The following is a 26,962-nucleotide window of genomic DNA, read 5'->3' as shown; positions in this document are numbered from 1 at the left end:
CTGTGTGGCACACTGTAATATCTGTAACCGTGTGGCACACTAATATCTGTAACCGTCTGGCACACTGTAATATCTGTATCCGTATGGCACACTGTAATATCTGTAACTGTGTGGCACACTGTAATATCTGTAACTATGGCACACTGTAATATCTGTAACCGTGTGGCACACTGTAATATCTGTAACAGTGTGGCACACTGTAATATCTGTAACCGTGTGGCACACTGTAATATCTGTAACCGTGTGGCACACTAATATCTGTAACCGTGTGGCACACTGTAATATCTGTAACCGTGTGGCACACTAATATCTGTAACCGTGTGGCACACTAATATCTGTAACCGTGTGGCACACTGTAATATCTGTAACTGTGTGGCACACTAATATCTGTAACCGTGTGGCACACTAATATCTGTAACCGTGTGGCACACTGTAATATCTGTAACTGTGTGGCACACTAATATCTGTAACCGTGTGGCACACTAATATCTGTAACCGTGTGGCACACTGTAATATCTGTAACTGTGTGGCACACTGTAATATCTGTAACTGTGTGGCACACTGTAATATCTGTAACTATGGCACACTGTAATATCTGTAACCGTGTGGCACACTGTAATATCTGTAACAGTGTGGCACACTGTAATATCTGTAACCATGTGGCACACTGTAATATCTGTAACCGTGTGGCACACTAATATCTGTAACCGTGTGGCACACTAATATCTGTAACCATGTGGCACACTGTAATATCTGTAACTGTGTGGCACACTGTAATATCTGTAACCGTGTGGCACACTAATATCTGTAACCGTCTGGCACACTGTAATATCTGTATCCGTGTGGCACACTGTAATATCTGTAACTGTGTGGCACACTGTAATATCTGTAACTGTGTGGCACACTGTAATATCTGTAACTGTGTGGCACACTGTAATATCTGTAACTGTGTGGCACACTAATATCTGTAACCGTGTGGCACACTGTAATATCTGTAACCGTGTGGCACACTGTAATATCTGTAACTATGGCACACTGTAATATCTGTAACCGTGTGGCACACTGTAATATCTGTAACAGTGTGGCACACTGTAATATCTGTAACCGTGTGGCACACTGTAATATCTGTAACCGTGTGGCACACTAATATCTGTAACTGTGTGGCACACTGTAATATCTGTAACCGTGTGGCACACTAATATCTGTAACCGTGTGGCACACTGTAATAGCTGTAACCGTGTGGCACACTAATATCTGTAACCGTGTGGCACACTGTAATATCTGTAACTGTGTGGCACACCAATATCTGTAACCGTGTGGCACACTAATATCTGTAACCGTGTGGCACACTGTAATATCTGTAACCGTGTGGCACACTAATATCTGTAACCGTGTGGCACACTGTAATATCTGTAACTGTGTGGCACACTGTAATATCTGTTACTGTGTGGCACACTGTAATATCTGTAACCGTGTGGCACACTAATATCTGTAACTGTGTGGCACACTGTAATATCTGTAACCGTGTGGCACACTGTAATATCTGTAACCGTGTGGCACACTGTAATATCTGTAATTGTGTGGCACACTGTAATATCTGTAACTGTGTGGCACACTGTAATATCTGTAACCGTGTGGCACACTAATATCTGTAACTGTGTGGCACACTGTAATATCTGTAACTGTGTGGCACACTGTAATATCTGTAACTGTGTGGCACACTAATATCTGTAACCGTGTGGCACACTAATATCTGTAACCGTGTGGCACACTGTAATATCTGTAACCGTGTGGCACACTAATATCTGTAACCGTGTGGCACACTAATATCTGTAACTGTGTGGCACACTGTAATATCTGTAACCGTGTGGCACACTAATATCTGTAACCGTGTGGCACACTAATATCTGTAACTGTGTGGCACACTGTAATATCTGTAACTGTGTGGCACACTAATATCTGTAACCGTGTGGCACACTGTAATATCTGTAACCGTGTGGCACACTGTAATATCTGTAACTGTGTGGCACACTGTAATATCTGTAACCGTGTGGCACACTAATATCTGTAACCGTGTGGCACACTGTAATATCTGTAACCGTGTGGCACACTGTAATATCTGTAACTGTGGCACACTGTAATATCTGTAACTGTGTGGCGCACTGTAATATCTGTAACAGTGTGGCACACTGGGTGATATCTGTAACTGCGTCATTGGGTCATGAAATCATGCCTTACCGCAGAGGCAGTTTGGCCCATTGAGTCTGCACCAACAAAATCATTCCAATTCTACACTAATCCCACTTTCCAACACTCGGTCCATAGCCTTGAATGTTGTCACGTTTCAAGTGTTCATCCACGTACCTGTTAAAGATTGTGAGGTTTCCCTCCTCTCTAACTCGCCCAGGCAGTGCTTTCCAGCCTCCTACCACCCTCTGGGTGAAAAAGTGTTTCCTCAAATCCCCTCAATTTCCTGCCCCTCATCCTTAAAATTATGCCCCCCGTTATTGAACCTTCAACGAAGGGGAGCACTTAAAAACTGTTGGCGGTTTCCAGCTGAATCCGGTCGGAGTGAGGACAGAGTGACTGCTGGGTAAGTGGTAAAGATTTAAATTGATTGCGCGGGACCCATAACAGCTGATTGCTGTTCTTGTGTGGGGCACAGTGGTTGCTGGTTAAGTGTTTTATATTTACTTGTATTTCAGTTGGGCAGTTTCTAAACCCCAGACACTACACTTGTAGTGTCCCCCACCCTTCCACCTCCTTTAACCTAAGGGGTAGAGTGAATATCAGGTAAGCTCTTTCTTTCATTCTTTTTCTTGTTTTATCAGCAAGCTATCTAGGGGGGATGGCAGGGAAGGCAGTGCAATGTCCCCCCTGCAGAATGTTTGAGGTGAGGGACGCCGTCAGTGTCCCTGTTGATTTCACCTGTGGGAAGTGCACCCATCTCCAGCTCCTCAGAAACCGCGTTAGGGAACTGGAGCTGGAACTGGATGAACTTCGGATCATTCGGGAGGCAGAGATGGTCAAAGATAGTAGCTTCAGAGATGTAGTTACTCTGAAGAATGAAGACAGATGGATGATGGTGAGAGGGGCTGGGAGGAAGCAGTCAGTGCAGGGATCCTCTGTGGTCGTTCCCCTCAGTAACAAGTATACCATTTTGGATACTGTTGAGCACTGAGCCCTGTGGCTCAGAAGGGAAGGAGGGAGAGCAGGAGAGCAATAGTTATTGGGGACTCGATAGTTAGAGGGACAGATAGACGGTTCTGTGGCAACAAAAGAGACTCACGGATGGTATGTTGCCTCCTGGGTGCCAGGGTCCGTGACGTCTCGGACCGTGTTTTCAGAGTCCTTAAAGGGGAGGGGGAACAGTTACAAGTCGTGGTACACTTATGCGATTAGGCAAGAATTAAGGAGCATAAGATGGGAACAGAAACTGTCAGGAAAAGGCACAAATGAAAAGTGGAGCTTCACGAAATACTCCGTGTCCTTGATAGGTATGTCCCTGTCAGGCAGGGGAAATTGCCGTGTGAGGGAACCATGGTTCACAAAAGAAGTTGAATGTCTTGTCAAGAGGAAAATGGAAGCATATGTAAGGATGAGAAAACAAGGTTCAGTTGGGTCGCTTGAGGGTTACAAGGTAGCAAGGAATGAGCTAAAAAAAGGGCTTAGGAGAGCTAGGAGGGGGCATGAGAAGTCCTTGGCGGGTCGGATCAAGGAAAACCCCAAGGCCTTTTTACTCTTATGTGAGAAATAAAAGAATGACCAGGGTGAGGTTAGGGCCGGTCAAGGACAGTAGTGGGAGTCAGTGCATGGAGTCAGAAGAAATAGGAGAGGTTGAATGAATACATTTCTTCAGTGTTCACCAAGGAGAGGGGCCTTGTTTTTGAGGATGAGAGTGTGATACAGGCGGGTAGGCTGGAGGAGGTATATGTTCTGTGGGAGGATGTATTAGCAATTTTGAAAAACCTTAGGTCGACAAGTCCCCTGGGCCAGGTGGGATATATCCTAGGATTCTTTGGGAGGCAAGGAATGAGATTGCAGAGCTTTTGGCTTTGATCTTTGGGTCCTCACTGTCCACGGGGATAGTGCCAGAGGACTGGAGAGTGGCGAATTTTGTTCTTCTATTCAAGAAAAGGAATAGGAATGACCCTGGTAATTATAGGCCAATTAGTCTTACTTCGGTGGTCGGTAAGTTAATGGAAAAGGTACTGAAGGATAGGATTTATGACCATTTGGAAAGATGCAGCTGAATCCAGGATAGTCAACACGGATTCGTGAAGGGTAAGTCTTGCCGGACAAATTTGATTGAATTCTTTGAGGAGGTAACTCAGTGTGTAGATGAAGGTAGAGCAATTGATGTCTGATAAGGATCGCCCATGGTCAGCTCATGAAGAAAGTAAGGAGGTGTGGGATAGAGGGAAATTTGGCCAATTGGATAAGTAACTGGCTATCACATAGAAGACAGAGGGTGGTGATGGGTGGATGAAAAATTTTCTGACTGGAGACAAGTTACCAGCGGTGTACCACAGGGATCATGTGCTGGGTCCTCTGCTATTTGTGATTTTTATCAATGACTTGGAGGAGGGAGCTGGAGGGTGGGTCAGTAAATTTGCTGGTGATACCAAGATTGGTGGAGTAGTGGATGAGGTGGAGGGCTGTTGTAAGCTGCAAAGAGACATTGATAGGATGCAGAGCTGGGCCGAAAAATGGCAGATGGAGTTTAACCCTGATAAGTGCGAGGTGATTCATTTTGGTAGGACAAATTTGAATGCGGATTACAGGGTCAACGGCAGGGTTCTGAGGAATGTGGAGGAACAGAGAGATCTTGGGATTCATGTCCACAGATCTCTGAAGGATGCCACTCAAATGGATAGAGCCGTGAAGAAGGCCTATAGTGTGTTAGTGTTTATTAACAGGGGGCTTGAGTTTAAGAGCCGTGGGATTATGCTGCAACTGTACATGACCCTGGTGAGACCACATTTGGAGTATTGTGTGCTGTTCTGGTCACCTCACTGTAGGAAGGATGTAGAAGCATTGGAAAGAGTGCAAAGGAGATTTACCAGGATGCTGCCTGGTTTGGAGGATAGGTCTTATGAGGAAAGGTTGAGGGAGCTAGGGCTTTTCTCTTTGGAGTGGAGGAGGATGAGAGGAGACTTAATAGAGGTGAAAAGATGATGAGGGGGATAGATAGAGTGGACGTTCAGAGACTATTTCCTCGGGTGGATGTAGCTGTTACAAGGGGGCATAACTATAAGATTCAGGGTGGGAGATATAGGAGGGATGTCCGAGGTAGGTTCTTTACTCAGAGAGTGGTTAGGGTGTGGAATGGACTGCTGATGTGATAGTGGAGTCGGACACTTTAGGAAATTTCAAGCAGTTATTGGATAGGCACATGGAGCAGACCAGAATGATAGGGAGTGGGATAGCTTGATCTTGGTTTGGGACAAGGCTCGGCACAATGTCGAGGGCCGAAGGGCCTGTTCTGTGCTGTACTGTTCTATCTATGAGCAGCTCTATCCATCATGTCCATGCCCCTCATAATCTTATACACCTCAATCAGGTCCCCTCTCAGCCTTCTCTGCTCCAAAGAAAGCAACACTAGCTTATCCAGCCTCTCTTCATAGCTAACATGCTCTATCCCAGGCAACAACCTGGTGAATCTCCTCTTCACTCTGTACTGCAATCACATCCTTCCTACAGTGAGGGAACCAGAACTGAACACGGTACTCCAGCTGTACCAAAGTTCTGTCCAGCTCCAACATAACCTTATATTCTATGCCACAACTGATAAAGGCAAGTGTCCCATGTCTTCTTAACTATCCTGTTAACCTGTCCTGCCGACTTCTGGGATCTGGAGACAAGCACCCCAAGGTCCCTATGTTCCTCTGAGCTTCCTAGTGTCCTGCCATTCATTGAGTACTCCCTTGTGTTGTTACTCCTTCGAAAGTGCATCACCTTGCACTTTTCAGTGTAAAATTCCATCTGCCACTGATCTGCCTATTTGACCAACCCGCCTGTATCTCCTTGCAACTAAGACCTCTTCCTATTAACCACCGTGCCAATCTTCGTGTCATCAGCAAGTTTACTTATCAACCCCACGATGGGAGTATGGATTATAAATACAAAGTGCTTTAATTCAAACGCAGTTTAGCTTTCAATGTCTAATTCCAAACCTTTACAGTGTCGGATATGACTGTGATTACAGCAGTAGCTCAGTTCAAAATATACAGCAGCAAAACAAAAGTGAGTAAAACAGTAAAATAAAGGGTGTATAGATTTAGAGAGGTGCGATTTGGAGCAAATATTCTCCTCTCTCTGCACAATGTGATTGAAATTCAGCATTGTCCTTCTCTTCATTATTCCTCCACAGTGTGATTAAAACTCAGCAGTGTCCTGCTCTCCGTTGTGAGACAGTTTCTGGAGCAGACGGTGATAGTAGCCTTTTTGTTCCATTAATTGGTGATGTTTGCCCTCTTCCACCACCCTCCCATCGTTAATCACAATGATCTTATCGGCCTTTTCCACTGTCTTCAGGCGATGGGCAACAACCAGGATAGTTTGTCTGGTGTCCCTCGATAAGGCCTGTTGGATCTGGGGAGAGAGAAGAATATTTCAGCAGGGTGGGTAGTGACAATGGGGCACAATCCCAAAATCTATCCACAAACATGTCTGATGTTAACCTCACTCAGCCCAGTGAGGAAATATTGATGGACATGTGTTGGTGCAATGCTGCTTCTTGCCCACTCTTACTCTCCAATCACTCAAACTGGTGATTCTCCCCGTCCCCAGGGACCCCTGATCAGCTTACACTAAACACCTAAAACACTCTGGATAAATTTATCCACTGTGTGACAGTGCTGGTCAATGTCTTCACCTGTACTAACCCATCCTGTCCTCTATTATATGGCATTAAACCTCTGTTACATCAATAAACCCTCTCAATCCACGCACTTATGATACTGTATTAAAGCCCTGCTATAGCAGTAATAAACCATTCTATTAATCAAGATTGTCCCAAAGCCAATCCCCACCCCCAGCCGCACCAGGACATTTATCACTTTTTGGTGGAGACACAATATAAAATAAGGGGGAAAATTCTAAAAGGGGTGCGGTCGCAGTGGAACCTGGGTGTATCTGCGTATAGATCATTGAAGATGAAAGGACAGTGGATAGAGCAGTTAATAAAGCAGTTAGTATTCTGGGCTTTATTAATAGATTTATGGATACAAGAGCAAGGAAGCTGAACTTATACAAGACACTGGTTAGCCATCAGCTGGAATATTGGGCACAGTTCTGGGTGCCACACTAGGAAGGATGTGAACACATTGGAGAGAGGGCAGAGAGGTTTGAGAATGGCTCCAGGGATGAGAAATGTCAGTTACGAGGATAGACCGGACAGGTTGGGATTGTCCCCCTTGGAGAGAAGATTAAGAGGAGATTTGATAGAGATGTTCAAAGTCATGAGGGGGCTGGACAGAGAAACTGTTCCCGAATGTAAAAGGATCGAGAACGACAGGGCACAGATTTAAAGTGCTTGGAAAAACGTGTTGTGAGAAAAACTATTTGACACAAGGAGTGGTTCGGGACTGCAATGCTTTGCCTGGCAGTGTGGTGGAAGCAGGTTCAATCAAGGCACCAGAGGGAGGTAGATGATTATTTGAATGGAAACAGTGTGCAGGGTTACAGAGAAAGGGCATGGGACTGGCACAAAATCAGGTTTGGAGAGTCAGTGCTCACATGATGGGCCAAATGGATTCCTTCGGCAACGTAATTCTCTGATTCTTAATTTTTTCTCTCACTGACCTTTAATCTCCCATGAACACATTCTGATATCTGACCTTTCTGCAACGACTAGCATATTCTCCTGTTATTAATGCTTCTTCTCACTCATACCCGACACATCTTTGCTACAATCTCTCTCAGCTCCCACCAATCACTGGCCTTTTACTCTGTTTCAGCTGCTCCACTCCCTCTTATACACTTATGGGTACGATCGAATGGCCAGGCTGCGCCTGTAAAGCAGGGTGCCGCGGCCCAACGTGGCCAATAGAAGCTGAGCAACCCCGCCCCCAGATCTAATAGGCAGCCTGGCATTGCCAATCTTGCCTGGCACTTCCAAGCTGCCACTGCAAGGTGGCAGGGGTGCTGCCAGAGTACCAGGTTGGCACAGCCAAGGTTAGGGCTGGGACTCCAGTGATCGGGACTCCATCGCTACACTGAGGAGTTTTGGCAAGTGGAGCTCCTCAGTACAGAAAATGGGGCCATGTGCGGCTTCAGCTGCGCATTCCACACTGAAAGCCCCTATCTAACCCGAATGATGTTCGATACGAGTCGTGTTTCTCACTGCTGCGAGCGCCGGGAACCACGCGGCTAAATGTGCTCGCTGTGGGACTTCGTTCCCATTTAGTTTAATTACGCTCTGTAAAATCCAACACGTCCCGCTCTTCAGCTCTGCACTCAAAACAGAACTTTATTTTCTCTTTCCACAGATGCTGCCAGACCTGCTGAGTTTAACAGACACAAAAACAGAACATTCTGCATAATCAGAAACCTACTTACCGTGTGCTCACTCTCCACATCCAGAGAACTGGTGGCCTCGTCCAGCATAAGTATCTGTGGCTGCCGGATCAGAGCCCGGGCAATGGCTATTCTCTGCTTCTCCCCGGCAGAGAGCTGTCCACCTGCCTCGCCAACATCTGAACAGAACAACATGTTTCAATGATGGCCGAATACGGGCAATGGTGGAAGAGACATATCCCACAATTCAACACCCATCAATAATACACTTAAATCCACTAGGAGCTCACTCAAATCCCCCCACAATAACTCACTAGAAACCCTGGCATTAATACATTGGAATCGCCACAGGAATTAACCAGGTATCCTTGGAAGAAACTCATCAGAATCCCTATCAGTATTCCTCTAGGATTAGAATTACTCCCATCTGTGGAGTCACTCACAGTCATTCGCTCTACCAGGGTGACTAGCAGTCACTCCTTGTTCTGGCATCAGTGGTCACTCCCAGTTACGCTGCCATCCCTGGTACTGGGGTCACTAAGTGCCAATCCCAATGCTAAGATGGCTTCACGAGTTGGTGTGCGATATACCTGTGCTGTATCCGTTCTCCAGTCGCTTGATGAACGCATTGGCATTGGCTCTTTGAGCAGCTTCAACAACGGAACTCCTCGGACAGCTCGGGAGGCCGTAGCAGATATTCTCTTCGATCGACAGAGCGAACAGGACTGGTTCCTGCCCCACTAGGCCCAGCTGTAAAATGAAGAGTAAAAACACATCATCTTAGTTCAAAATCACCAGCAGATACACACAATACAGTAGCTGCAGAATGGTGCAAGTGTACGACTGTGAACGTACCAGGGAATAGTGAGTGCTGTGGAGGAGAGGAGGAAGAGAGACAGAAAGAGAGCGAGAGAGAGCGAGAGGAGAGATAAAAGAGAAAGAGAGAAACAGAGTGCAAAGTTCCAGGCGAGCAACCACACGGAAGAGAGGACTGTTAGAGAAACTCAATATTTATGTAACCTACTAGATACAACTCCCACTCCCCAAAGGGTCTCCCGTGCTCGGCCAACACTTGGACCGGGGTATTTATGTCCCGTGCAATCCTTGCTTAAGGATGTACCTCCGCTTCTCATCTGAGCAGATCAAGAGAGAAAGAGAGAGAGAGCGAGTGGAGACATAGAACAGTACAGCACAGTACAGGCCCTTTGGTCCTCGATGTTGTGCCGACCGTTTATCCTAATCTAAGGTCAACCTAACCTACACCCCTTCGATTTACTGCTGTCCATGTGCCTGTTTAAGAGTCGCTTAAATGTCCCCAATGACTCTGACTCCACTCCCTCTGCTGGCAGTTCATTCCACACACCCACCACTCTCTGTGTAAAGAAGCCACCTCTATCATCTTCCCTATACCTTCCTCCAATCACCTTAAAACTATGTCCCTCGTGACAGCCATTTCCGACCTGGGGAAAAGTCTCTGGCTATCCACTCTCTCCATGCCTCTCATCACCTTGTACACCTCAATCAAGTCACCTCTCTTCCTTCTTCGCTCCAGTGAGAAAAATCCTAGCTCCCTCAACCGTTCTTTATAACGCATGCCCTCCAGTCCAGGCAGCATCCTCGTAAATCTCCTCTGCACCCTCTCCAAATATCCACATCCTTCCTATAATGAGGCGACCAGACTGGACACAATATTCCAAGTGCGGTCTAACTAGGGTTTTATAAAGCTGCAGCAAAATCTCGCGGCTCTTAAACTCAATCCCCCTGTTAATGAAAGCCAACACACCATACGCCTTCTTAACAACCCGATCAACCTGGGTGGCAACTTTGAGGGATCTATGTATGTGGACCCCAAGATCCCTCTGTGGGGATTCTTGTGGGACACCTCTGGTCACCGACCTCCAGGCGGAATACTTTCCATCCACTACCACTCGCTGTCTTCTTTCGGCCAGCCAATTCTGTATCCAGTCAGCCAAATTTCTCTGTATCCCATGCCCTCTAACTTTCTGAATGAGCCTACCATGGGGAAACTTATCAAATGCCTTACTGAAATCCATATTCACCACATTCACTGCCCGACCTTCATCAATGTATCTCGTCACATCCTCAAAGAATTCAATGAGACTTGCGAGGCATGACCTGCCTCTCACAAAGCCATGCTGACTATCTTTAATCTTTAATCAAACTATGTTTTTCTAAATAATCATAAATCCTATCTCTCAGAATCCTTTCCAATATTTTGCTCACCACAGACGCAAGACTGATGGGTCTGTAATTCCCAGGGATTTCCCTATTCCCTTTGTTGAATAGGGGAACAACATTCGCCTCCCTCCAATCATCCGGTACTACTCCAGTGGAAAGTGAGGACGCAAAGATCATCACCAACGGCTGAGGAATCTCCTCCCTCGCTCCCCGTAGCAACCTTGGGTATATCCTATCACGCCCCGGGGACTTATCTATCCTGATGCTTTTCAAAATTTCCAGCACATCCTCCTTCTTAATATCAATCTGTTCGAGCCTATTAACCTGGTTCACACTGTTCTGGTGAGCAACAAGGTCCCTCTCTCTCGTGAATACTGAAGCAAAATATTCATTTAGGGCCTCCCCCATCTCCTCAGACTCTAGGCACAAGTTCCCTCCACTATCCCTGATAAGCCCTACTCTCACTCTGCTCCTCCTCTTATTTCTCACATAAGTGTAGAATGCCTTGGGGTTTTCCCTAATCGTTCCCGCCAGGGCTTTTTCATGCCCCCTTCTAGCTCTCCTAAGTCCATTTTTGAGTTCCTTCCTGGCTACATTGTAACCCTCTAGAGCTGTGCCAAATCCTTGGTTCCTCAACCTTACGTAAGCTTGACTAGACGCTCCGATTCTCTTGTCATCCAAGGCTCCTTCATCTTACCATTCCTTCCTCGTCTCAGTGGGACAAAACTATCCAGCACTCGCAGCAAGTGCTCCTTAAACAATCCCCACATTACTGTTGTGCATTTCCCCAAGAACAATTGTTCCCACTTTATGCTCCTCAGCTCCTGTCTTATAGGAGTATAATTTCCCCTCCCCCGAATTAAATACCTTTCCATACTGTCTGTTCCTATCCCTCTCCATGATTATGGTAAAGGTCAAGGAGTTGTGGTCACTGTCACCGAAATGCTCACCCACCGAGACCACCCTGGTTCGTTGACATGCACCAAGTTCAATATGGTCTCCCCCCTAGTCGGCCTATCGACATATTGAGTCAGGAAACCTTCCTGTACACACCTGACAAAATCTGTACCATTCAAACCATTTGCAGTCAGGAGGTTCCAGTCAATATTGGGGAAGTTGAAGTCCCCCATGCCAAGAACTCTGTTACTTCTGCACTTTTCCAAGACCTGCCGCCCAATCTGTTACTCTATCTCTCTGCTGCTATTGGGGGGTCTGTAGAAAACTCCCAATAAAGTGACTGCTCCTTTCTTGTTTCTGACTTCCACACATCCTGACTCCGTGGACAAACCCTCCTCAACTACCTCCTTTTCTGTTGCTGTGATGCACTCCCTAATTAACAGTGCCACTCCCCCTCCTCTTTTACCTCCCTCCCTATTCTTCTGAAAACATCTAAACCCCGGAACATCTAACAACCATTCCTGACCCTGTGAAATCCATGTCTCCGTAATGGCCACAACATCGTAGTTCCAAGTACTGATCCATGCTCTAAGTTCATCTCCCTTATTCCTGATACTCCTTGCACTGAAACAGACACACTTTAAACCATTCCACTGAGTGCAACTTTGCCCTATCAAGTGTCTATCATTTCTCACAGACTTGCTGCATACTATTTCTGCCTGTTCAACAGCTACCCTATCCTCTGATCAATAGCTCTGGTTCCCAACCCCCTGCTAAGCTAGTTTAAACCCTCCCAAAGAACTCCAGCAAACCTCCCACCCAGGATATTGGTGCAATCTGTCCTTCACGTACAGGTCCCACTTCCCCAGAAGATATCCCAATGACCCACATATCTGAGGTCTTCCCTCCTGCACCAGCCCTGTAGCCACATGTGCCTCTGCACTCGCTATCACTTGCACGTGGCACCGGTAGCAATCCTGAGATCACTACTCTGCTTGTCCTGCTCTTTAGCTTCCAACCTAACTCCCTAAAATCACTTTTTCGATCATCATCCCTTTTTTTAGCTATGTCGTTGGTGCCTATGTGCACCACGACTTCTGGTTGCTCATCCTCCTACTTAAGAATCCTGCAGACTCGATCCGAGACATCCCAGGCCCTGGCAGCCGGGAGGCAACATTCACACAGCGAGTGGTTAGGATCTGGAATCCACTGAGAGTTAGAGGGAGAAGGGAGCAGAATGGCACCAAGACAATTGCTCACTTGGGGAAGCAAAGAACAAAACAGCACGGCCCTCCAAGCCTGCGCCGATCATGGTACCTGCCTAAACTAAAACCGTATGCACCTACGGAGTCCGTATCCTTCCATTTCCACCCTATTCATATATTTGTCTAAATGTCCCTTAAATACCCCTATCATACCTTACAAGTCTTATTGAATTCTTTGAGGAGGTAACCAAGCATGTGGATGAAGGTAAAGCAGTGGATGTAGTGTACATGGATTTTAGTAAGGCATTTGATAAGGTTCCCCATGGTAGACTTCTGCAGAAAGTAAGGAGGCAGGGGATAGTGGGAAATTTGGCCAGTTGGATAACGAACTGGCTAACCGATAGAAGTCAGAGAGTGGTGGTAGATGGCGAATATTCAGCCTGGATCCCAGTTACCAGTGGCGTACCGCAGGGATCAGTTCTGGGTCCTCTGCTGTTTGTGATTTTCATTAATAACTTGGATGAGGGAGTTGAAGGGTGGGTCAGTAAATTTGCAGATGATACGAAGATTGGTGGAGTTGTGGATAGTGAGTCGGCTGCAAAGAGACATAGATAGGATGTAGAGCTGGGCTGAGAAGTGGCAGATGGAGTTTAACCCTGAAAAGTGTGAGGTTGTCCATTTTGGAAGGACAAATATGAATGCGGAATACAGGGTTAACGGTAGAGTTCTTGGCAATGTGGAGGAGCAGAGAGATCTTGGGGTCTATGTTCATACATCTGTGAAAGTTGCCACTCAAGTGGATAGAGCTGTAAAGAAGGCCTATGGTGTGCTAGCGTTCATTAACAGAGGGATTGAATTTAAGAGCCGAGAGGTGATGCTGCAGCTGTACAAAACTTTGGTAAGGCCACATTTGGAGTACTGTGTACAGTTCTGGTCGCCTCATTTTAGGAAGGATGTGGAAGCTTTGGAAAAGGTGCAAAGGAGATTTACCAGGATGTTGCCTGGAATGGAGAGTAGGTCTTTCGAGGAAAGGTTGAGGGTGCTACGCCTTTTCTCATTAGAACGGAGAAGGATGAGGGGCGACTTGATGGAGGTTTATAAGATGATCAGGGGAATAGATAGACAGTCAGAGAATTTTTCCCCATGTGGAACAAACCATTACAAGGGGACATAAATTTAAGGTGAATGGTGGAAGATTTAGGGGGGATGTCACAGGTAGGTTCTTTACCCAGAGAGTAGTGGGGCATGGAATGCACTGCCTGTGGAAGTAGTTGAGTCGGAAACATTAGGGACCTTCAAGCGGCTATTGGATAGGTACGTGGATTACGGTAAAATGATATAGTGTAGATTTATTTGTTCTTAAGGGCAGCACGGTAGCATTGTGGATAGCACAATTGCTTCACAGCTCCAGGGTCCCAGGTTCGATTCCGGCTTGGGTCACTGTCTGTGCGGAGTCTGCACATCCTCCCCGTGTCTGCGTGGGTTTCCTCTGGGTGCTCCGGTTTCCTCCCACAGTCCAAAGATGTGCAGGTTAGGTGGATTGGCCATGATAAATTGCCCTTAGTGTCCAAAATTGGGTGGAGGTGTTGACTATGGGTAGGGTGCTCTTTCCAAGAGCCGGTGCAGACACAATGGGCCGAACGGCCTCCTTCTGCACTGTAAATTCAATGATAATCTATGATTAATCTAGGACAAAGGTTCGGCACAACATCGTGGGCCGAAGGGCCTGTTCTGTGCTGTATTTTTCTATGTTCTATGTTCTATACCTGCTCCCACCATTTCCCCAGGCAGTGCGTTCCATATATTTACCACCCTCTGTGTAAAAAAACTTGCCTCATACATCTGCTCTAAACTTTTCCCCATGTACTGTAAACCTATGTCCCCTAGTACTTGACTCTCCTACCCTAGGAAAGAGCATCTGACTATCCACTCTGTCCATGCCACTCATAGTCTTGTAGACCTCGATCAGGTAGCCTCTCAATCTCCGTTGTACCAGTGAGAACAGACCAAGTTTATCTAACCTTTCCTCATAGCTAATGCCCTCCATACCAGGCAACATTCTAGTAAACCGCTTCTGTACCCTCTCCAAAGCATCCACATCCTCCTGGTAGTGTGACGACCAGAAATGTACACAATATTCCAAATGAGGCCTAACTAAGGTCCTGTACAGCTGCAACATGACTTGCCAATTTTTATATTCAATGCCCCAACCGATGAAGGCCAACATGCCGTATGCCTTCTTGACCACCTTATCCACATGCGTTGCCACTTTCAGTGATCGATGGACATGCTCGCCCAGATCTCTCTGCCTGTCAGTACTTGCAAGAGTTCTACCATTTATTGTGTAATTCATACATGCATTGGACCTTCCAACGTGCATTACCTCACACTTGGCCGGATTAAACTCCAGTTGCCATTTCTCCGCCCAAGACTCCAACCAGTTTATATCTTGCTGTATCCTCTGACAATCCTCTTCACTATCCGCAACTCCACTGCGAACTGACTAATCAGACCAGCTACATTTTCTTCCAAATCATTTATGTACACTACGAACAACAAAGGCTCCAGAACTGATCCCTGTGGAATGTCGCTGGTCACAGCCTTCGATTCAGAAAAACACCCTTCTACTGCTACCCTCTGTCTTCTGTGCCCAAGCCAGTTCCATATCCAACTTGCCAGCTCTCCTCTGATCCCATGTGACTTCACCTTTTGTACCCGTCTATCGTGAGGTGCCTTGTCAAAGGATTTTCTGAAGTTCATGTTTACAACATCTACTGCCTTTCCCTCATCTATCATCTTTGTCACTTCCTTGAAAAACTCGATCAAATTGGTGAGGCATGGCCTCCCCTTCATAAAACCATGCTGTCATCACTAATAAGTCCATTTGTTGTTAACACAGAGGATGGTAAATATATGGAACGCGCTGCCTGGAGAGATGGTGGGAGCAGTTACGATAGGGGCATTTAAGGGGCATCTAGATAAATATATAAATAGAGTGGGAATGGAAGGATACGGACTCCGTTAGTGCAGACGGTTTTATTTTAGGCAGGTACCATGGTCAGTACAGGCTCGGAGAGCCGAAGGGCCTGTTTCTGTGCTCTATTGTTCCTGGTTCTTGGTTTCCAAATGTTAGTAAATCCTGTCTCTAAGAATCTTTGCCAATAATTTCCCTACCAGTGATGTTGTTCCATTATAGGCCTATAATTTCCTGGATTACCTCTGCTGCCCTTCTTAAACAATGGAACAATATTGGCTAAACTCCAGTCCTCTGGAACTTCAGCAGTGCAGACATTATGTGCTGAAGGTTCTCCATTTGAGCTTTAATTATGTGATTCCGTGACCTGAGACCGGGAAGAGCTCTTCCAGAGAAGGTACAGGATCATGGTCTAGGGAATGTATTAACAGGAGTGTCCCCATCATGTCCCCCATCTCGGTCCCTGTGTATATTACACTCGGTCACTATCTCGATGTCTGTTACATGTTGTTTCTCACCTTGTTGTGATAATATTTGTGTTCATATTCCTCGATGGGTTTCCCGTCCAGCAGAATCTCCCCAGACTGGGGTTGATAAAATCTCTCCAGCAGGGCCACACAGGTCGTCTTCCCCCCGCCTGAGGGACCCACCAGTGCCGTGATCTCCCCACACTTCAGCTCAAAGGACACATTCTGAAAATAAATAAAATTGTTATAACTAACAGATCAACTGGAGACAAGAGATATGGGAACTGGCAAAGGGCAAGCAACTTGTTCGTCACCACTCAGGCCCTAATCCCCTGAAGGAGGCTGAACTCTGGGACAAAAGTGGTCAATGTTTGTTCCTCATATTAAGTAGGAACACAAAAATTTGAGGTGGATAGAGACGAGTTGGACAAATGGCCAACAACAGTTTAACACTGAAAACTGAAGTGATGGTTCCATGAAGTGTGCAGGAGGGCATGCCAGGAGTACTACCAGACATACCTAAAAACGAGGTGTCAATCTGGTGAAGCTACAATGCAGGGATATTTGGCGAATCTTGATCATCAGCAAACTGATGAAAGGAGTCGTCAACAGTGCTAACAGTGCCATCACTTACTCAGCAATAGCCTGCTCACGGATGTTCAGTTTGGGTTCTGCCAGGGTCACTCAGCTCCTGACCTCATTGCAGCCTTGGTTCAAACATGGACAAAATATCAGAATTGCAGAAGTGAGGTGAGAGCCCTTGACATCAAGGCAGCATTTGACTGACAATGGCATCAAGGAGCCCTTGCAAAACTGGAGTGAATGGAAATCAGGGGGGAGGGCGGGAGGGGGGGGGGGAACTCTCTGCTGGTTAGAGTCAAACCTGGCACAAAGGAAGATAGTTGTGGTGGTTGGAGGTCAGTCATCTCAGTCCCAGGACAGCACTGCAGGAGTTCGTCAAGGCCAAAACATATTCAGCTGCTTCATCAATGATCCTACTTCCATCACAGGAGGATGGGTCATGTTGCTCTTATTAGCCTTAGTTTATTACCTCTGATTATGTCACCTTTGCTCATGAGTCAAGTGATTGCTGGGAGGTAAGTTTCTCCTTTAAAAACACTTGTCTTTGCAGGAGCAGGCCAGTCGATTTCAGCGGGAGCGGAGCAGGTTAGTCAATTTCAGCAGGAGCAGTGCACAAGTGATTTCTGGGAGGTAAGTTTCTCCTTTAAAAACACTTGTCTTTGCAGAAGCAGGCCAGTCGATTTCAGCGGGAGCGGAGCAGGTTAGTCAATTTCAGCGGGAGCAGTGCGCAAGTGATTTCTGGGAGGTAAGTTTCTCCTTTAAAAACACTTGTCTTTGCAGGAGCAGGCCAGTCGATTCAAGCGGGAGCGGAGCAGGTTAGTCAATTTCAGCGGGTGCAGGGCGCAAGTGATTTCTGGGAGGTAAGTTTCTCCTTTAAAAACACTTGTCTTTGCAGGAACAGGCCAGTCGATTTCAGCGGGAGCGGAGCAGGTTAGTCAATTTCAGCGGGAGCAGGGCGCAAGTGATTTCTGGGAGATAAGTCTCTCCTTTAAAAACACTTGTCTTTGCAGGAACAGGCCAGTCGATTTCAGCGGGAGCGGAGCAGGCCAGTCGATTTCAGCGGGAGCGGTGCGTTAGTGATTTCTGGGAGACCTTCACAGGAGCAGGTTAGTCAATTTCAGCGGTAAACACTTACCTGGTCCCGTTTTCGGTCCCTCTTTGCTGTTTTTTAAAATTTTAGTGTTTAAGGCGGGAACAGGAAGTTCGACCCGCAGACTTCTGGGAAGACCCTCACCAATAAATTCTGGTGGAGAGGAAACCCGAGACACTACACGTGTAGTGTCTCCCACCCGCCCTCCTCCTCTAACCTAATAATAAAACCCATTGGTGTGAGGTAAGTACCATATTTTATTTTTATTATTATTATTTTTTTAAAAATTTAATTTAGTTGTTAGCCAGATCTTGGTAGAAAGTTAGAGGGGTGGCAGGGAAAGGAGTGCAATGTTGCTCCTGCAGGATGTTTGAGGTGAGGGATGCCGTTAGTGTCCCTGCTGATTTTACCTGCAGGAAGTGCTGCCATCTCCAGCTCCTCCAAGACCGAGTTAGGGAACTGGAGCTGGAGTTGGAAGAACTTCGGATCATTCGGGAGGCAGAGGGGGTCATAGATAGCAGCTTCAGGGAATTAGTTACACCAAAGATTGGAGATAGATGGGTAACTGTAAGAGGGACTGGGAAGAAGCAGTCAGTGCAAGGATCCCCTGCGGTAGTTCCCATGAGAAACAAGTATACCACTTTGGACACTTGTGGGGGGGGGGGGGACTTACCAGGGGTAAGCCATGGGGTACGGGCCTCTGGCACGGAGTCTGTCCCTGTTGCTCAGAAGGGAAGGGGGGAGAGGAGCAGAGCATTAGTAATTGGGGACTCGATAGTCAGGGGCACAGATAGGAGATTTTGTGGGAGCGTGAGAGACTCACGTTTGGTATGTTGCCTCCCAGGTGCAAGGGTACGTGATGTCTCGGATCGTGTTTTCCGGGTCCTTAGGGGGGAGGGGGAGCAGACCCAAGTCGTGGTCCACATTGGCACTAACGACATAGGTAGGAAAGGGGACAAGGATGTCAGGCAGGCTTTCAGGGAGCTAGGATGGAAGCTCAGAACTAGAACAAACAGAGTTGTTATCTCTGGGTTGTTGCCCATGCCACGTGATAGTGAGATGAGGAATAGGGAGAGAGAACAATTAAACACGTGGCTACAGGGATGGTGCAGGCGGGAGGGATTCAGATTTCTGGATAACTGGGGCTCTTTCTGGGGAAGGTGGGACCTCTACAGACAGGATGGTCTACATCTGAACCTGAGGGGCACAAATATCCTGGGGGGGAGATTTGTTAGTGCTCTTTGGGGGGGTTTAAACTAATGCAGCAGGGGCATGGGAACCTGGATTGTAGTTTTAGGGTAAGGGAAAATGAGAGTATAGAGGTCAGGAGCACAGATTTGACGTCGCAGGAGGGGGCCAGTGTTCAGGTCGGTGGTTTGAAGTGTGTCTACTTCAATGCCAGGAGTATACAAAATAAGGTAAGGGAACTGGCAGCATGGGTTGGTACCTGGGACTTCGATGTTGTGGCCATTTCGGAGACATGGATAGAGCAGGGACAGGAATGGATGTTGCAGGTTCCGGGGTTTAGGTGTTTTAGTAAGCTCAGAGAAGGAGGCAAAAGAGGGGGAGGTGTGGCGCTGCTAGTCAAGAGCAGTATTACGGTGGCGGAGAGGATGCTAGATGGGGACTCATCTTCCGAGGTAGTATGGGCTGAGGTTAGAAACATGAAAGGAGAGGTCACCCTGTTGGGAGTCTTCTATAGGCCTCCAAATAGTTCTAGGGATGTAGAGGAAAGGATAGCGAGGATGATCCTGGATAAGAGCGAAAGTAACAGGGTAGTTATTATGGGAGACTTTAACTTTCCAAATATTGACTGGAAAAGATATAGTTCGAGTACATTAGATGGGTCGTTTTTTGTACAGTGTGTGCAGGAGGGTTTCCTGACGCAATATGTTGACAGGCCAACAAGAGGCGAGGCCACGTTGGATTTGGTTTTGGGTAATGAACCAGGCCAGGTGTTGGATTTGGAGGTAGGAGAGCACTTTGGGGACAGTGACCACAATTCGGTGACGTTTACGTTAATGATGGAAAGGGATAAGTATACACCGCAGGGCAAGAGTTATAGCTGGGGGAAGGGCAATTATGATGCCATTAGACGTGACTTGGGGGGGATAAGGTGGAGAAGTAGGCTGCAAGTGTTGGGCACACTGGATAAGTGGAGCTTGTTCAAGGATCAGCTACTGCGTGTTCTTGATAAGTATATACCGGTCAGGCAGGGAGGAAGGCGTCGAGCGAGGGAACCGTGGTTTACCAAAGAAGTGGAATCTCGTGTTAAGAGGAAGAAGGAGGCCTATGTTAAGATGAGGTGTGAAGTTTCAGTTGGGGCGATGGATAGTTACAAGGTAGCGAGGAAGGATCTAAAGAGAGAGCTAAGACGAGCAAGGAGGGGACATGAGAAGTATTTGGCAGGTAAGATCAAGGAAAACCCAAAAGCTTTCTATAGGTATGTCAGGAATAAGCGAATGACTAGGGAAAGAGTAGGACCAGTCAAGGACAGGGATGGGAAGTTGTGTGTGGAGTCTGAAGAGATAGGCGAGATACTAAATGAATATTTTTCGTCAGTATTCACTCAGGAAAAAGACAATGTTGTGGAGGAGAATGCTGAGCTCCAGGTAAATAGATTAGATGGCATTGAGGTACGTAGGGAAGAGGTGTTGGCAATTCTGGACAGGCTGAAAATGGATAAGTCCCCGGGACCTGATGGGATTTATCCTAGGATTCTCTGGGAGGCCAGGGAAGAGATTGCTGGACCATTGGCTTTGATTTTTATGTCATCATTGGCTACAGGAATAGTGCCAGAGGACTGGAGGATAGCAAATGTGGTCCCTTTGTTCAAAAAGGGGGGCAGAGACAACCCCGGCAACTATAGACCGGTGAGCCTCACGTCTGTAGTGGGTAAAGTCTTGGAGGGGATTATAAGAGACAAGATTTATAATCATCTAGATAGGAATAATATGATCAGGGATAGTCAGCATGGCTTTGTGAAGGGTAGGTCATGCCTCACAAATCTTATCGAGTTCTTTGAGAAGGTGACTGAACAGGTAGACGAGGGTAGAGCAGTTGATGTGGTGTATATGGATTTCAGCAAAGCGTTTGATAAGGTTCCCCACGGTAGGCTATTGCAGAAAATACGGAGGCTGGGGATTGAGGGTGATTTAGAGATGTGGATCAGAAATTGGCTAGCTGAAAGAAGACAGAGGGTGGTGGTTGATGGGAAATGTTCAGAATGGAGTTCAGTCACAAGTGGAGTACCACAAGGATCTGTTCTGGAGCCGTTGCTGTTTGTCATTTTTATCAATGACCTAGAGGAAGGCGCAGAAGGGTGGGTGAGTAAATTTGCAGACGATACCAAAGTCGGTGGTGTTGTCGATAGTGTGGAAGGATGTAGCAGGTTACAGAGGGATATAGATAAGCTGCAGAGCTGGGCTGAGAGGTGGCAAATGGAGTTTAAGGTAGAGAAGTGTGAGGTGATTCACTTTGGAAGGAATAACAGGAATGCGGAATATTTGGCTAATGGTAAAGTTCTTTGAAGTGTGGATGAGCAGAGGGATCTAGGTGTCCATGTACATAGATCCCTGAAAGTTGCCACCCAGGTTGATAGGGTTGTGAAGAAGGCCTATGGAGTGTTGGCCTTTATTGGTAGAGGGATTGAGTTCCGGAGTCAGGAGGTCATGTTGCAGCTGTACAGAACTCCGGTATGGCCGCATTTGGAGTATTGCGTACAGTTCGGGTCACCGCATTATAGGAAGGACATGGAGGCTTTGGAGCGGGTGCAGAGGAGATTTACCAGGATGTTGCCTGGTATGGAGGGAAAATCTTATGAGGAAATGCTGATGGACTTGAGGTTGTTTTCGTTGGAGAGAAGAAGGTTAAGAGGAGACTTAATAGAGGCATACAAAATGATCAGGGGGTTAGATAGGGTGGACAGTGAGAGCCTTCTCCCGCGGATGGAAATGGCTGGCACGAGGGGACATAGCTTTAAACTGAGGGGTAATAGATATAGGACAGAGGTCAGAGGTAGGTTCTTTACGCAAAGAGTAGTGAGGCCGTGGAATGCCCTACCTGCTACAGTAGTGAACTCGCCAACATTGAGGGCATTTAAAAGTTTATTGGATAAACATATGGATGATAATGGCATAGTGTAGGTTAGATGGCTTTTGTTTCGGTGCAACATGGTGGGCCGAAGGGCCTGTACTGCGCTGTATCGTGCTATGTTCTATGTTCTATGAGTCGCCAGGTATCTTTCTGATACCGCCACGTGGTTCAAGCTCGAGTTATGATTAATAATACAGCACACCGCTTAGTAAGATTGAAATCAACGGTCATTTATTATATACAACAAGTAATGCTTGCACAATAATACTACTCTCTATATGGAAACCTACCACTACTGGCCAATACCTAACTTTAGGAAGGGCCCACCAGGTCAGGGAAACGAATGGCTAATCGAATCGGATCTGGCCCGCGGGATTCAAAAGGCTGATACGGGTCTCTATCGGGTAGCGATCGCTGGAGTCAAACTTACGCTTTCTGGTCGATGTTCTTGCGAAGGTCGCAAGCAGGCGAAGAAGAGAGAGCGATCTGAACTTGGCCCCTCACTTTATAGGGTCCCGGGGCTCCCCGCCTCTCGGGGCGGCCCTTGACCCTGAGTCCCAAGTGATTGGACTTGTTCCCAGTCACTGGGTTCGATATATCCAATAACGGGGCGATTCCTCGATCGGGGGGTGGTCGTTCACCTGCCTTTGTTTCGGTCACTGCAGGCGCCGACAGGTCTGGCCCGGCATTCAATTGCTAATATGTTGCGATTGTTCCCGGGGATAGCCGATTAAACTGCAGATGTCTGGGTTGATGTGCTGCTAAGAGTCTTGAGTATCGATCTGGGCAGACTTCCCCAGAGCCGAATACGCTATTCTGTCTGCAGCTGTCCGTTTGTGTCCTGGTGCCTGCTTTTCCCATCAGCCTTTTCGGTTAGCCATTTTAAATCGGGTTTTGGCCAAATTAATAGGGAATCAGCCATTTTAGGTGGCTACGGTCATCATTGGGTCTTTTTCGAAGTGGCAGGCAGTGACTAGTGGGGTCCAGCACAGATCAGTTTTGGGCCCCAGATATTCACAATATAGATCAATGATTTGCACGACAGAATCAAATGTGATATTTCCAAGTATTCTACCGACACAAAGCTTGGTGGGGATGCGAGTGGGTCGGAGGGTGTTAAGAGGCTTCAAGAGGATTGAGACAAGTGAATGAGAAAATGCATGGCAGTAATGGGGATGAGAAAACATCAGCCATGATTGAATGGCGGAGCAGACTCGATGGGCTGAGTGGCCTAATTTTGCTCCTATGTCTCATGGTCTTATGCAGTATAATGTGGGGAAATGTGTATTTATCCATTTTGGATGAAGAAACGGAACAGCAGAGTATTATTTAAATGGTGATAAATTGGGAAATGTTGACGTACAAAGGGACGGGTGCCCTAGTGCACCAGTCACTGAAAGCAAGCATGCAGGTACAGAAGGCAGTTAGGATGGCAAATGGTATGTTGGGCTTCATTGCAGGAAAATGAGTGCAGGAGCAGGGATGTCTCATTGAAGCTGTACAGGGCCTTGGTGAGACCACATCAGGAGTGTTATGTGGTGGTTTGGTCACCTTATCGAAGAAAGGATATATTTGCCATAGAGGGAGTGCAGTCAAGCTTCAGCAGATTCCTGGGATGGCAGGATTGTCATACGAGGAGAGATTGGGTGGAGTAGGCCTGCATTCATTGGAAATTAAAAAGAATGAGAGGGATCTCGTTGAAACGTATAAAATTCAGACAGTGCTTGGGATACTGGATGTAGGGATGTTGTTTCCTCTGGCTGGGGGACTGGAATAAGGAGTCACAGTCTCAGGATTTGGTGACGGCCATTTGGATTGGATTAGATTGTTTATTGTCACGTGTACCGAGGTACAGTGAAAAGTATTTTTCTGCGAGCAGCTCAACAGATCATTAAGTACTTGAGAAGAAAAGGGAATAAAAGAAAATACATAACAGGGCAACACAACATATACAATGTAACTACCAAAGCACTGCATCGGATGAAGCATACAGGGTGTAGTGTTAATGAAATCAGTCTATAAGAGGGTCATTTAGGAGTCTGGTGACAGTGGGGAAGAAGCTGTTTTTGAGTCTGTTCGTGCGTGTTCTCAGACTTCTGTATCTCCTGCCCGATGGAAGAAGTTGGAAGAGTGAGTAAGCCGGGTGGGAGGGATCTTTGATTATACTGCCCGCTTTCCCCAGGCAGCGGGAGGTGTAGATGGAGTCAATGGATGGGAGGCCGGTTCGTGTGATGGACTGGGCGGTGTTCACGACTCTCTGAAGTTTCTTGCTGTCCTGGGCCGAGCAGTTGCCATACCAGGCTGTGATGCATCCTGATAGGATGCTTTCTATGGTGCATCTGGAAAAGTTCGTAAGAGTCAATGTGGACATGCCAAATTTCCTTAGTTTCCTGAGGAAGTATAGGTGCTGTTGTGCTTTCTTGGTGGTAGCGTTGACGTGGGTGGACCAGGACAGATTTTTGGAGATGTGCACCCCTAGGAATTTGAAACTGCTAACCATCTCCACCTCGGCCCGTTGATGCTGACAGGGGTGTGTACAGTACTTTGCTTCCTGAAGTCAATTACCAGCTCTTTAGTTTTGCTGGCATTGAGGGAGAGATTGTTGTCGCTACACCACTCCACTAGGTTCTCTATCTCCCTCCTGTATTCGGACTCATCGTTATTCGAGATCCAGCCCACTATGGTCGTATCGTCAGCAAACTTGTAGATGGAGTTGGAACCAAGTTTTGCCACGCAGTCGTGTGTGTACAGGGAGTAGAGTAGGGGGCTAAGTACGCAGCCTTGCGGGGCACCGGTGTTGAGGACTATTGTGGAGGAGGTGTTGTTGTTCATTCTTACTGATTGTGGTCTGTTGGTCAGAAAATCGAGGATCCAGTTGCAGAGTGGGGAGCCAAGTCCTAGGTTTTAGAGCTTTGATATGAGCTTGGCTGGGATTATGGTGTTGAAGGCGGAGCTGTAGTCAATAAATAGGAGTCTAATGTAGGAGTCCTTGTTTTCGAGATGCTCTAGGGATGAGTGTAGGGCCAGGGAAATGGTGTCTGATGTGGACGGTTGCAACGGTATGCGAATTGCAGTGGATCAAGGCGTTCTGGGAGTATGGAGGTGATGCGCTTCATGATCAACCTCTCGAAGCACTTCATTACGACTGAAGTCAGGGCCACTGGTCGGTAGTCATTGAGGCACGTTGCCTGGTTCTTCTTTGGTACCGGTTTTTTCGGAGAGATGAGGTGAAATCTCTTCAGTCAGAGGATGGTGAACATGTGGAATTCTCTACCACAGAAGACTGGATATTTAAGAAGGAAATAGCTGGATTTCTAACTCTAAAGGCACCATGGGGAGCCTGAGCTAATATGGTGTTGAAATAGAAGATTAGCCACGGTCATATGGAATGGCTGAGCAGGAATGAAGAGCCAAATGACCTCCTCCTGCTCCTAGTTTCCATTAGGTCAAAAGTGGGGATATTTGTGGATGACTGCACAATGTTCAGCATTATTCCCGACTCCTCACATAATGAAGCAGTCCATGTCCAAATGTAGCAAGACCTGGACAATATCCAGGCTTGGGTTGACAAGTGGCAAATAACATTTGTGCCACACAAGTGCCATCTCCTACAAGAGGGGATCTAACCATCGCCCCTTGACATTGAATGGGATTACCATCGATGAATGCCCCACTATCAACATCCGGGGGTTACTATTGATCAGAAACTGAACTGGACTAGCTACCTTAATACTGTGGCTACCAGAGCAGATCAGAGGCGAGGAATCCTCTGATTCACTTCTAACTCACTTATTGACCCCCACAAAGCCTAACACCATCTACGAGGCACAAGTCAGGAGTGTAATGGAATCACCTGCCTGGATGAGTGCAGCTCCAACAACATTCAAGAAGCTCAACACTATCCAGGACAAAGCAGCCCACTTGAGTGGCAGCCCTTCCACAAACATTCACTTCCTCCACCACCGATGCACTGTGGCAGCCGTGTGTACCATCTACAAGATGCACTGCAGGAACTCATCAAGGTTCCTTAGGCAGCACCTTCCAAACCCACAGCCACTACTATCTAGAAGGACAAGAGCAGCAAAGAATCCCACCACCTGGAGGCTCCCCTCCAAGTCACTCACCACCCTGACTTGGGAACATATCGTCGTTCCTTCACTGTCGCTGGGTCAAAATCCAGTAACTTCTTCCCCAACTCCTTCCATCATCGACATGGGTACCACCATTACACGTGAAAACACCACCCACCAGGTACGTGGCACATATTCTGCGACTCGGCCAACATTGTCTACCTCATAAACTGCAGGAAAGGATGTCCCGAAGCATGGTACATTGGCAAGACCATGCAGACGCTGTGGCAACGGATGAACGGACATCACGCGACAATCGCCAGGCACGAATGTTCCCTTCAAGTCGGGGAACACTTCAGCAGTCAAGGGCATTCAGCCTCTGATCTTCGGGAAGCGTTCTCCAGGGCAGCCTTCAGGACGCGCAACAACGCAGAATCGCCGAGCAGAAACGTATAGCGAAGTTCCGCACACATGAGTGCGGCCTCAACCGGGACCTGGGATTCATGTCACATTACATTCATCCCCCACCATCTGGCCTGCGAAATCCTACCAACTGTCCTGGCTTGAGACAATTCACACCTCTTTAACCTGTGATTATCACTCTCTCCAGTCACTCCGTCTGGATCTGTAGACTTAATTACCTACAAAGACTCGCATTCAAAGTATTGTCTTGCGTCTTTGACGTTGTCCATTCTATATGTTTCTGGAACCCACCTCTTCATTCACCTGAGGACGGAGCAGTGCTCTGAAAGCTAGTGATTCGAAACAAACCTGTTGGACTTTAACCTGGTGTTGTAAGACTTCTTACTGTGGGCAGACTTCCGGTGGCGGCCATGGAGTAGGAGGTCGCACATTTGGTAGCT

The 26,962-nt window shown here is 47.1% G+C and overlaps 1 protein-coding gene across 1 annotated transcript in view; it reads right to left on the bottom strand.

Annotated features, from left to right (window-relative positions):
• Positions 1-6,110: 6,110 nt before the first annotated feature.
• Positions 6,111-26,962, bottom strand: part of LOC140390095 (ABC-type oligopeptide transporter ABCB9-like) — a 48,553-nt gene continuing 27,701 nt past the window's right edge. Inside the window, exons 7-10 of the mRNA XM_072475001.1 lie at positions 16,314-16,487; positions 9,111-9,270; positions 8,563-8,699; positions 6,111-6,594 (exon numbers count right to left, since the gene is read on the bottom strand). Of these exons, the coding sequence (XP_072331102.1) occupies positions 6,379-6,594; positions 8,563-8,699; positions 9,111-9,270; positions 16,314-16,487 (687 nt within the window). The 3' untranslated portion in view covers positions 6,111-6,378. The remainder of the gene's footprint in view (positions 6,595-8,562; positions 8,700-9,110; positions 9,271-16,313; positions 16,488-26,962) is intronic.

This window comes from Scyliorhinus torazame, chromosome 14 (assembly GCF_047496885.1).
Source record: "Scyliorhinus torazame isolate Kashiwa2021f chromosome 14, sScyTor2.1, whole genome shotgun sequence".
Taxonomy (NCBI): domain Eukaryota; kingdom Metazoa; phylum Chordata; class Chondrichthyes; order Carcharhiniformes; family Scyliorhinidae; genus Scyliorhinus; species Scyliorhinus torazame.
The sequence above is the reverse complement of the archived record's forward strand: the minus strand, read 5'-3'. Positions and strand labels throughout refer to the sequence as shown.